This window comes from Arachis hypogaea, chromosome 11 (genome assembly GCF_003086295.3).
Source record: "Arachis hypogaea cultivar Tifrunner chromosome 11, arahy.Tifrunner.gnm2.J5K5, whole genome shotgun sequence".
NCBI classification, from domain to species: domain Eukaryota; kingdom Viridiplantae; phylum Streptophyta; class Magnoliopsida; order Fabales; family Fabaceae; genus Arachis; species Arachis hypogaea.
The window spans coordinates 204,174-217,604 of NC_092046.1; the positions used below are offsets into that span (position 1 = coordinate 204,174).

Sequence of the window (13,431 nt, forward strand, 5' to 3'; positions counted from 1 at the left end):
TGGATATTTTTACATGTTAGCTTACAAGAAGGTATCAACGTAATGTAATGTTAACGGCCCGATTTTCACCCGGTTTTCACTCGGTATAATTGTGGCCCGAAAGTGTATTGATTTCATCGGGTCTAGGGTCGGGTTCGGGTCTAATAAATAGACCCGGTATATATTTCGGGCCGGGTCTGGGTCACATCAAACCCGGCTTCACCCGGCCCATGTGCACCCCTATATTAGCCATCCATTCATGATTTACTCCGTTAAGAATAAATATTAGCTATTAATTATTTCACTACACGGTAAAATTTACTCCGAACCAAATTTCTGACTAGTATCCCGCAAATAACTCCTAGAGACCCAAAATCTTCTTACTTGCCACCCAAGTAACTTGTCTCTCCTTCTCAGCCTCTGGGCTGAGACTATCTCAGCCTTTCACCCCTCTCTGCTAAGTTTTTAACCTTGAGTAACTAACTGTGGTTAACTGTGGATAAGTTTGACACGCAAGCGCTGACCAAGCTTCCTCGTTTTCATGCCCTTTATTCATTGAAGCCCAGCCTTGACCATAAAAATTTCAGTCACTTTTATCATCATAAATTCAGCAAGACTTTGATTTTTTTTATTTAAGGAAGCACTGACCACAAAATTCACAAAATACTTTACACATTTTTACACTATTTTGACTGAATTCTTGAGAGAGAAAGAGAGAAAATTCTTGCACTTGTTCTCTGTACCCCATCCCCTATTTCAACTCTTCTTCCATTATTCTTCATGTGTTCTTCAAGTACTCAATCTATACAAACACGAACTCTTGCCCGTTTTTGCTAATTCTTGCATTTATACCGAAATTTTGGCTAGGTAAACTCTTGTTCTTTCTTCTTTCATTTTTTTTAAAAGTAGTAGTCATGATGAATTCTTACTCTCCTCCATGTATAGAGAACTCCTCTTGAAGCATCCATGGAGCACGCCTAAGCAGTGGCGGATCCAAAAATTTTATAAGAGGGGGACCAAATTAAATATAAAATAAATTAAAATATAACATAACAAAAAATCAACAAAATATAATTTATGGTATATAGGTCAAAATTAATAAATATATTATATAACAATTAATATTCAACTACATACTTTAAGATTTTGGTATTTTTGAATTTATTCTGCGATATTTCATATAACTAAAATTATCAATTTACCATCTGAAATAAATTTTGAAGTATTCTCTTTTCAACATATACAATCATATAATCTGTTAAAAGTTCGTCTTTCATCTTGTTTTAAAATATTGTTTTTATAATTTTTATTGTTTAAAAAATCTATTCAGTTGTTATTACTGTTGTCATAGAAAGAGTCAAAATAATTTTTTTTTAATTGTCACTTTTTATATTAATCCAAATCTATATTTTTCAATAATTTTTTAATTATTTATATATTTATACGCTTTTATTATTTTTTAAACCTATTTATTAATTTCTATTGATATATTATAATACACATTATAATTTATACATATAAAATTACTAACATATAAATTTTTTTAGTGTGTAATATACAAAAATATATTTAATCTATAATATATATATATATATATATATATATATATATATATTAATTATATAATAATAAATTAATGATAAACTAATAGTAATATTTTTTTTTTTTTGAAAAAATTTTAGGGGGACCATGGCCACCTTAGGCCCCAGCCGTAAATCCGCCACTGCGCCTAAGGAGTTAAGGAGTTTCGAATTCACATTGGTCGAATTTCGACGTTTTGCGACGCTTTAGGCCAAAAACGAAACTCACCACCACCAGCTGTGTTTCTGCCCTTATGTGCATATTTTCTAGTGTGTGAAAGGTTTAGTAACCGAATTACATAAGAGGTAAGGATTATGATTAGTTAGAGTATGGTTGTGCTTGTTTTCGGTGATTATACGAGCCACTTTGTGGTGAATTTGTGCTTGTTTTGAATTTCTGAAAATTTTGTGAGTTACCACTGTTTTGGCTTGCTAAATATGTGTAATATACTATTATATTGCCTCTAGATTTTGTGTGAAAGTAGCCGGAAACATGGAAGCACTTGGGGTTTAAGTTTCGAGCTTTAAACGTCACAAAAAGCGAAGAAAAATATAAAAACTGCACCTTTTAAATTTTTAGTCACTAAGAGAACGAAAATTATGATGGAAAAGAATTAAAAAATAGTTATAAAAATAGTTTTAATCCTATGGAATAAAGGTGTAAATGTAAAAAGCGTGTTATGGTCATTTTTAGGCAAAAAGAGAGTTAAAAATATAATTTAAACGAAAAATAAATAAAATTCTGAATTTGGTGTCATTAGTGGTAAAATAATAATTATATAAATTAGTTGGGTCGAGATTAAATTACAATAAAATTTCGGGCCTAAATAAAAGGTGTAGTAAAAATTAGAAGTAAAACGGTAAAAAGCGATAACTAGAATAAGTAAGTAAATTTAATAAAGGATAAAATGATCTTTTAGGTCTCTAAGAGTATAATTGGCATTAATTAAAAGTATTAAGGATAATTTGGTCATAGAAACGTATTAGGATTAATCCGATAACATTTTGATGGTAAAGCAGGTTAAACGGTAAAACTAGAGTACTTAGGGGTATATTAGTAATTTTAGGTATAAAATCAAAATTAAAAATCATTAATTAACTCAATAATGGATAAGAAGGTATTTTAGAAAAAATATGAGAGTAAAATGGTGAAGTACACTAGTGGTGAAAGCGTCACTAAAAGGCTAAAGAAAACTAAAAAAAAAACGAAGTTACGTATAAATCGGGTAAAATTGAAAATGTACAAAATACCAAGGGTAAAATAGTAAAATATGTGACAAGGCTGAGATATGTTAAGAAAGGACCGGGCACAAGTTTTATTTAATAAAAAGGACAGAGAAGTCCTTTAGAGATAAATTTTATTGAGATGTGCCGCGGAAAAGGAACTGTAAACCCCAAGGTGTTTGAGGTTGTTTGGAGGCGGGTATTACCCACTGGCTGCTAAAAATCTATTTTTCCTTTGTGCGTATATTATGGCATCAAGCTTTGCAATGATTGTCTGTTATCACAGACTGGTGGTATTCTTAACCACTTCGACACATATGCACGGACGAACGCAATCGGGAAACTAGGACTAGTTGTTGTAGGTAGTCAACTGACGCATGAGCTCATGGCCTGCATAGGATCAGGTATGCATCATACTTGGTTGTTGCATTTATCTATGATTGTGATTTATCTCTATTTCCTGTATTTTGTGTTTATTTACTATTCTACTATATACTTGTGCTTGTACTTATTTGTGTGACTTACCAACCTAATTGCGCGAAGTCTTAGACTTAGGCTGCAAAACCCCTTAGGCTTTCCTGTTAGTACCTTGCTAGGAACCTTAGGTTCTCACCCCTTACTTCCCTGTTCCACATATGCAAACCAGCGAGATCTTCTTTGAGTTTCCTGCTTTGGGACTAGTGAGAAACAGTAGCATTATCGGAGGGTCAAAGCAACTTCTTTTACTTCCACACAGCACTTTCGTGATTCTTCAGCTGCCAAAGATCGGTGACCAGTAGTAGTTATAATAGTCATAGTAGTAGTCTTTGCCCTCGCTCTGTATTAACTTTTAGAGGGCTAGGTGCTTTTGTAAATATCTATAAAAACAAGTTAGAACGGGTCGCAGACTAGAGTAACTCTTGTGAGTCGAGGCCTGTTAGTATAAATATGGAATCTATAAATATTTTCATGAATAAGCAATGACGTAACTTGGTATTAATTATGATGTACTAAATGATCCTTCGGGCATATATGTATGATTTTACTATGTTTTCTGTATTTTCTGTGCATCATGTATATATTATCTATTTAACTATTATCTATTTCGTTATATCTATATATCTGACACGCGATCTCGACTAGCACTACAGGCTCATATGTATATATTTAATATAAAGTCTAGAGTCTCTAGAAAAAACCATGTAGTAGCGCCTAGCGGTTAACATTGGTCATGACGTGCTAGAAGTTGGGTCGTTATAATTGGGCTGAGTACACCATTCCCTCTGCTTTCAAAGATTTTATTAAGGTTTGAGTATGAGAATTCTCTTTATTTGTTTTTAATTAGTTATTTGTTATTGTTGTGCTAGGTCAATAATGACTTGTGACAGGAATGCAAGAAGATGGGTTTTGAACTTTTGACACAATTGAACTCAATGTGGGCTCACTTGGGATTCCTGAAGATACTCTTCTTCTTCTTCATTGTCAACGGATTAAATTGAGGAGGAGGAAGAAGAGGGAAGAGAAGTGAAGAGGAGGAGGGTGGTGGTGGTGGTGGTGGTGAGGTTGATAGATTGGTAAAGTATGATTGAGAGTGGTGGCAATGAGACGGTGGAAAGTTTATACATTAAGGAGGATGAAGAAGAAGAGGGGAGGAGTAAAATGACGTAGTTTAGGTGCAAATAGCAAATCGACGTCATTTAGTTGTGTCATATCATTTTTCGGGTGATGGAAATGGACGCAGGGATCAACTTGAGTCACACGTTAAAGTTTCAAATACAATTTAGGTCAATTAAAAATTAGAGGGCTAAATTGAGTCAGAAATTAGAATTTAAGAGCCATTTTGAAGATTAACTCGTTCTTTTTTATTAAATCTGAGATAACAATATTGTAAGTCAGTAGGGTGATAACTATCCCAAAAGACATATTTAGATGCATCTTTGCATATTTTCAATGAAAAGTGCTATAAAATGGGCCAAGTTCCATATTTGTAATGCCACAACATGCTTTGTCCATGCTCTCAAATCCTGTTCTTTGAGAAGTATATATATCAAATTTCACATATGAATATGAATATGAATGTAAATTTTTTTGGTATATTAGACTTAGAATATCGTCATGTTGGGAATGGATGCACTCTACTGTAATATTCTTTCAATCATTTACTTGGCATAGTCAAAGGCATTTTATCAGGATGAATGGACCATGAAGAAAGCAGCCACAATTATATTCAACGAAGTAATACAACTAAGCCGAGAAGATTTTTGAAATGGATAAATTTCATTCACGAAGTACATGGAATACAACATTTATTTAATTCAAAAGTTAAGATAAAGGTATCCATTATCAAACAGGTACAACAATAAAGGATACTTATTTTGATCAAGGAATTGAACTTTAAGAATTGTGGGACACTTTTTTTGCATGCATGCTACATGGTGAATATCTTGTTAGGAAGACCTCGATTTATGACAGTAGGGTTTTTGGCACCTAGAATAGGAGCATTAGTGTCAGGGAAGAACTCAACTCCTGAGAGATTTGTGAGTGTTCCATCAGCAGAAATATCAACAGGATACCGAAGCAAGTGACCAGGAAGGTTATTGGATCCAAGTAAATACTTGTTAGAATACAACTCCCAATACTTCTCCCCAAGTTGTTTCACTTTGTTAATACATTCTTCACTTTCTGGGTTGAGGAAGGTGTCTTCATACATTCCAAGGTGCTCGTACCACAGGGAGATGCGGAAGCCATGGATTTGGCCTCTTGCACCTCCTTGGCTAGTAGCCAAATGGTGTGGTTGATAAGCTCCCATGGCAATTTCGGTGTCTCTTCCACCATCCATTGATCTCTGGTTGATGTTGGCAGATCCAATGATTATGTACTCATCATCAACTGTTAAACAAGCAAACAAAAACAAACAAGAGAAAAAAGAATCCACATAAATAGCTAGGTAAAGTTTTTACAATAAAAAATTACTTACAATATAGAGAGTTTTTAAATATTAATTATTATTTGTATACGAAAAGAGTACACGAACATTAAATTCAAAATAATGTAGAAATTCAGGTGCAGTTAACTTCATGTGAAGTTGATAGTTAGAGTTAGTCAAATTTGTTAAATCATTTAACGACGGTCAACTATCAACTTTACATAAAGTTAACTGTACTTAAATTTTCGCTTCAAAATAATCATTGACTTACCTATCATCATCTTGGAGTGCACATAAATCATGAAGCGTCGTTCTTCTTGGGCTTTCTGGTAATCGGAACCTTGTTCTGGTCTCTGTGGAGGCATATACTCTCCGTCTTTCTTCACCTCTCGATTGCCAAGACAGAAGAATGACAAATATTTTCGAGGATCTTGTTCAATTTTCTCTTCCTTGAGTGCTTCAACAATGTCCTTGTACATCATCTCTATGGTCCTCCTCTGCAAATATAGTATTTTCTGAACAGCTCCAGTAGTCTTATTTATTGGAACACCTTCTGGCCACATTGGAATCACTACATACACCATGAACTTCTCTTTAGCCTTAATCTTGCTAACAATTTTGAGTGAAAGCTCCTTTGGGATAAGATGAACAGCATCAAATTCTGTGCTATCCACACTCCACCCGAAAGCACTTCCTATAAAATATTGGTTCTCAATATATATGAAATTCTTTGCTCGGCGAATAGCATTAATGTATGCATCTTGAATGCTCCGATCTATCGTCTTGTTCTTCCCGCTAACAAGCCCATGTTCAAAAGCTTCTTTAGCAGTTTCTGGAAAACCAAGAGTAGCTGTATCATCAATGGATCTGAACAACTGAACATTCCATGTGTCATCATCATCATCAGGGTTCGTTGCTTGAGATGGTGGAATGATGAAATCCTTAAGCTTTTCTTCTGAAAGAAGCATGTCCTGATCTGTGCCCTGTTTCCAAAATCTCTGCACAAAGGTGGAGTAAACATCCCATGCAATAGGCCCTTCAAGCTTACAATGTATATCATGCCATGGCTCCCTAGGACCACCCTTTTCAATTGCAGATCCATAAATACTTGGTTGATAAAAATCTTTACTGTGTTCAGCAGCTAAAGTTTGAAAAAGAGAATGAAATTGAGTATCATATCTTCCATTACAGAGATCAATACCTCCAATGAAACTCACAATTCTTCTTTGATGATCTGGGTCCTTTTCATTTGGCAACTTAGCATCCACCACCACAATCTTTTGGTGATGACTGTAAGAAACACTGTCACGTGGGCACAAAATGCAGTGGACATTTGTGTCCTTGAAATAGCTTTGGGTTTCTTTATCATGAGTACCCATGGTTCTGACGTAGTTTCCAATTCCTGGAACTCGAATTATTCCTTCCTGCCATAGAAGCATCACAACCCTGACTCCATCGTCCTTTGCCTTTTTCTTGAGCAACTCACCGAGTGTTATGTCTCCACCATGCTTTGGCCTCTTAGGATCTCTTATCAGAGAAATCTGAGTGTAAAGAGACCAGCCAGTGATGTATATAAAGTGTTTTGCTTCGTTGATTGCATCAAAGATATCCTCCCAGCATCTTTGAGGCTCGTAAGTCTTACTTCCATCAAGCACTACTCTTGGGGAAAAATCATCTAGGACATGAGCATCTTGGTAAAGAGTAACCTGAACATATTTTGGATACAAAAATATTATTTGTACATCAAAATCAGTTATAAAAATAAGTTATCTATGTATAAATACATATGTAGTTTAATTTAATTTTTAATATATATTTATATTCCAACATATATTTTATACTCATGATTGATTTTAGTGGCTGATTTTAGTATATACATAATATAGTCGTTTTGAATAATAGTAGCTAGTTGAATTCAAAGTAGGGGTGTGCATGTACTTAGATCCGAATATGTCCTAATATTTTATAGTGAAAAATGGATATTCTCGCTCCAATTTTAATAACATCACTTTTTTTACAAATTTATGCAATATATAATGTAAAAAATTGTATATAAAGTAACATTATAAAAAATAAGAATGTAATTATCATTTTTTTTATTTTGAGTACACGAATTCGACCTAAGTTAATCCGAATATAAATCAAATTAAATCAAATTGACTCGACGACATATAATTACTATATATAATTCTTATAAATTTTGTACAACAAATAAAAAAAATATGATATTTAAATGTTAAATTTAATAAATATTATGTATATTGATATTAAAATAAATTATTTTAAAAACAAAATGATGTTATATAATATTAAAATATAAATATAATATTAATTACTAATTTTATTATAAAATATATATTTTAGTTATATAACATAATTTTAGACTGAATTTGATCCATTTAAAACATAAATTTTTTTAATTTTGTAAAAAAAAAAATACCAAATAAAAATAACAAATCTGACAAAATCTATTCTCAACAAAAAGACCGCTAACAAAGTGTAATTTAGCTATAATGTCTAGAGTTAACTAATAATAATAATAATAAAAAACTAACTTTTAGTTAGCCAATGTTAGGATTATAATTTAAAATTTAAAATTAAAGATTTTTTATTTAAAATCTAAAATTTAAAATAAATAAAATTTAAAAAAAATGGTTGATATTGACGAAAAGAATTAATTCTCTAGTATTACTCTATATAATAATAATAATAATAATAATAATAATAATAATAATAATAATAATAATAATAAAAAAGTAAGTAATTTTCTTTATCATCATAATATACCTTGCATCCCTTATGCTGGGAGAAGAAAGTGCGAGGAACTCCAGGGAAGTCAGGAGATTTGATGCCTTGAGACCAGTTTTGGTGTCGTTTAGCATCAAAAAATTGTAGCTTGACATGGATCTTTGGGCCCCCAGATATGGGCTTTTTACTGGCATCAACTATTTCAACCCATTTGTCAACTTCAACACCATTTAACATTTTCTCATCAACTTCCACATATGCTTCTCCAATAACACCTCGTCCACGAAGAGAAGAAAGCCATTTGTCACATTCCAATTTGACTATGATATTTGATGTCATATGGGCACAACGAATGTAAAAACACTCTTCCAATTTAGGGTTAGTAGGCTCTTTTAAACGCCTGCTTTCAATCTTTACTTCATCCAGATAAATGCTTGCATAAAGGGGCACCTGGAATAGGAGGAGGACAAACTTTTTTGTAAATATATATATATATATATATATATATAATCTAAAAATCAACTTAAAATATTCGAAATTTATTTTTATTTTATATTCATTAATTCTTGCTGAAATAAATAGATAATTTTAGATATAATAAATATATAATTATAGATATTATAATATAAAATTATAAATATTAAATTAAATAAAATAATTGTGTGTTATTTTTTTTTATGTTACTTTTAATTTTTGTTAGAGTAAAGTATCATTTTTGTTCTTAACGTGTATTTGGGGTAAATTTCAAAGTTGTCCCTAACATTTGAATCGTCATATTTAAGTTTCCAACATTTCAAAATTGACTCAATGTTGTCCTGACGTTAGAAATCTGTTAACGGAATTGATGGCGGGACAAAATTGAGACGATTTTAAAACGTTAGGGACTTAAATAGGACGAAAACGTTTGGGACTTAAAGGTAGCGTTTGGTAGAGAGACAGAGACGAAAATACTGAGACTGAGAGACAGAGACTAAGAGACAGAAATTGAAATAAATCTCAGTATTCTATTTGGTATAAAGTGGGAGACAAAAATTGAAACAAGAATGAAATTCTAATTTAATTTGTACAAAAGGATAAAATTGAAATTAATTAATTGAAATGAAGGTATTTTAAATATAAAATGTTATTAAAATTTTAGTCTCAATCTCTAAAAATTTTAGTCCCTTGTATCCCTACTTTTTGGAAGTACTACTGAAATTTTGGAGACAGAGACAGAAATTTTAGTACCAGTCTCTGAACCAACAAACATGATACTAATAAGTCTCAGTCTCCTGGTCTCTGTCTCAGTACCTCAAAACAAACGCTACCAAATAGAACGAAAATGTTGGGGACAAATAAAAATGATATATATATATATATATATATATATATATATATATATATATAGAAATAAATTTTAATTTTATCCTTCACTAATATCAATCTTTTACTGTACATAGTTATTCAATTATTTTTTAATCACATTTAAGTAAATTACACTTAATCACATTACTTTGATTCTAAATAATTTTTTTTTAATAATTTTACTTTTAAAGATTTTTATTCATCATAAAATATTTGTAAAATGACTAGAATCACATTACTTTATGTACTAGTCATTCTACAAACATTTTATGATGAGTAAAAATTTTTAAGAGTAAAATTATAAAAAAATAAAGGGTAAAGTATACTTTTTGTCCCTGAAGTTTGGCAAAGTTTCAAAAATACCCTTAAATTTTATTTTGTTTCAATTTTGTCCCAAAAGTTTTCGATTTGCATCAAATATACTCCCGACGGCTAAATTTTCAAAAAAATTAAGACCAATCTAACAATAATATGCATGAAAATGATGCTTGATTTGCTTATGTTAAGGGTTGTTCTTATGAAATTGTTGTTGAATTGGTCTTAAATTTTTTGAAAAATTAGCCATCAAGGGTATATTTGATACAAATCAAAAATTTTTGGGACAAAATTGAAACAAAATAAAACTTAGGAGTATTTTTAAAATTTTTGTCAAACTTTAGGGACAAAAAGTATACTTTACCAAAAATAAATTTATTTAGAATAAAATTAATGTGATTAAATGTAATTTACTTAGATGTGATTAAAAAATAATTGAATAACTATATACCATAAAAAATTGATATTATTGAAGGATAAAATTACTATGGATCGTTTTTGTTCCCAACGTGTTCGTCCTATTTAAGTCCCTAACGTTTTAAAATCGTCTCAATTTTGTCCCGCTGTCAATTCTGTTAACAAATTCCTAACGACAGGACAACATTGAGTCAATTTTGAAACGTTATGAATTTAAATAGAGCGATTCAAACGTTAGAGATAATTTTAAAACTTACCCCAAACGTTGAGGATAAAAATGATATTTTACTTTTTTGTTATTTATAATATAGGTATAAATCTTGTTAAATTCTAATATTTCTTATAAATCAATCTAATAATAAATTTATAGAATTTAAAATTGATAGCCAAGGGGCCTAGGGCCATGGACCCCAAACAAAATCAGTAGTTTATATATGTGCACAGGCAATTTTGATTATAAATAGTTTAATATTCGTGTAATATATATATTTTTATATAGTGTTGACTGACTCTATAAAAAGAAATTAAATCTGTATATAACTATATAATGTATACATAGACATTGAACTTTTCAAATTAATTTTTGTAACAATAAATTATGATGACCCTCGTCACCGAAACAGGACTAACCGATGAAAAGGTGTCGAACTTTTGAGTCTCATAAATGGTTGCATTGATATCTCCATGCAATAAAAATGGTGCCATCACTTATACCTGCAAGTAAAAATGCAATTAAAGTTCAAAACAAATCACGCTAAGGTTTAGAATAATTAGATGGCCATGAAAATTAAATCAAACTTGAAAAGAAAATAAGAAAAGATTGTGTGAGAGTACTGACTTGGGAGAGTTGAGAAGAAGCATGCAAAGAGGACATACCATATACCTATTTATAATTGGCGGATAATGCATTCCTAACTAACCATTTGCAATTTTGCATGCTATTAAATTATATTTCAAATTATATAGTGTGAAATAGAACCACGTGGAGGAATTTATTGAGGAGTGCTAGAGGTCAGTAACTTTTGTGTTTTGTAACTATCAATTAGCTATCAATAGTATTTTTAATAACGTGAGATTAAATCCAATAGTGTGAAATCATTCAATTTTCTTTTAATGATTAAATATTGACCAATTTTTTAAAAAATTGCTGGCCTCAGACTTTTTCGAATTTTATTTAGCTAGCTTCTTTATTATTAGAGAGGATTTTTCCTTTCAGCATTTGAGATTCACATTCACTTGCACTTGCATTATTTAATAGATACGAAGTCATTAGATTTGATAAGTTTGATTAAATTATTATCTAATTATTTTTAATAATTAATTTTATATGAAGTTAATTGTACTTGAGTTTTTTTTTATTTTTTTTTTAATTTTTCACGATACTTTTTAACCTAGCAAGCCAAGGATTAATCTACCACAGTACTGAGCTCCATTTAAAAATTTACCGTTAGTTAATGAGTTGCTACATGCATAAGGTGGGATCTTAACTTTCAACACTTACTTAAATAGACTAATGAGTTAATCACTATAGATTAAATTTTCACCTATTTATAAATATCACTATTTCTTCTGTTTTAGAGATTTTTTTTTTTTTTTTTTTTGTGTGTGTGTCTAACGCTCCCATCTCCGATCCATGGCATATTCAATTTTTGCATGTAAAAATTATATTCAATTTTGGTCTTTTTTTTTTAATTTGATCATACCTAATGATTCTAATAGACCATCCATATATATGTATATAATCAGATGCGGAATTAAATTAAATTTAAGAAAGAATAAAAAATTAATTTCATAATAAAAAATAAATAAAAATTTTAGAAGAAATTAAATTTAAATTTGTAATTAATTTTTAAAAAATTGAAATTTAGGAACCATATGAGACTCCGCTTTTGTTTGAACAATATGACAATTTGGTCTTTGAAATATCAAATAAATAAAAATATGGCAATATGACCCTAAGTTATATATGTTCCAATCCAAGAAAATTTCTCATAGTTGAATCTTGAGATCTAAGCACATGTAGAAAGAAAGACCAAGCTAAAATAATCATTTTCAGGTGGACATGTGCAATAATAAGTTGCAAAGAGGGAAGAAGATATATAAAACTGGAGGGTCAAACATTTTTTTAATTAAATAATTTCAGATTTTCGTGTATTCCCACCAAAATGATTTTACCTTTATTATTGTTTTAATTTTATTTTTAACAATCTATTTCATTTTAATTTTATTATTTGCTAAAACTTTTTTAAAATGATAAAAATTTAGTGAACCCTTTTTTGTACTTTAAAAGTCTTGCTTTTTAATTAGAGAAAATAATACTTTAATTTCTTCTCTTGTAATTAAAATGATATGACCAAAATACTCTTCAATAACTATTATAATTATATATAAATTAATAATTATTATTTGATTGATTCAAATAATAATGATAATGTAAAATATTTTATTTTTTTATAAAAATATATAAATAAAAAGAATTAATAAGAAATAAGAAAAAATAATAAGAATATTTTATATATAATAAAAGAAACATGCACCCTTAGTATATAGGTAGGATACTAAAGAGTAATATAAATATAATTTTTTAATTAATTAATTGGTCCATGTAATAAGAAAATAGATATAAAATTAAAGAAAATAATAAATATATATTAAAATTATTGTTTTTATATGATAAAAAATTATATTATTTATAAAAATATTATCAATTAATCTCATATAAATATCATCTACTAACTCTCAAGTGTCAACTACTTCTCATTATTTTGATACAATGCTTTATTAGCCGTGGGTCAAATTAGTGGCCATTTGCATGCATGTGATTAAATTCTATTTTAAATCGTTTGAAATAGAACCACTAGGGGTAGAGCATTCAATTCTACATAAAATTACAATACTTTCGTGCTTATAATATAAAAG

At 29.9% G+C, this 13,431-nt stretch overlaps 1 protein-coding gene across 1 annotated transcript; it reads right to left on the reverse strand.

Annotated features, from left to right (window-relative positions):
* Positions 1-5,020: 5,020 nt before the first annotated feature.
* On the reverse strand, positions 5,021-11,371 carry LOC112719633 (phospholipase D alpha 1-like). The gene is made up of 5 exons (XM_025770274.2): positions 11,351-11,371; positions 11,143-11,226; positions 8,476-8,886; positions 5,960-7,394; positions 5,021-5,651 (listed from the first exon to the last, which is right to left on the reverse strand). The coding sequence occupies exons 2-5, from the start codon at positions 11,215-11,217 to the stop codon at positions 5,191-5,193; spliced, it is 2,382 nt and encodes a 793-aa protein (XP_025626059.1). The 5' UTR covers positions 11,218-11,226; positions 11,351-11,371; the 3' UTR covers positions 5,021-5,190.
* Between the last annotated feature and the right edge of the window lie 2,060 nt (positions 11,372-13,431).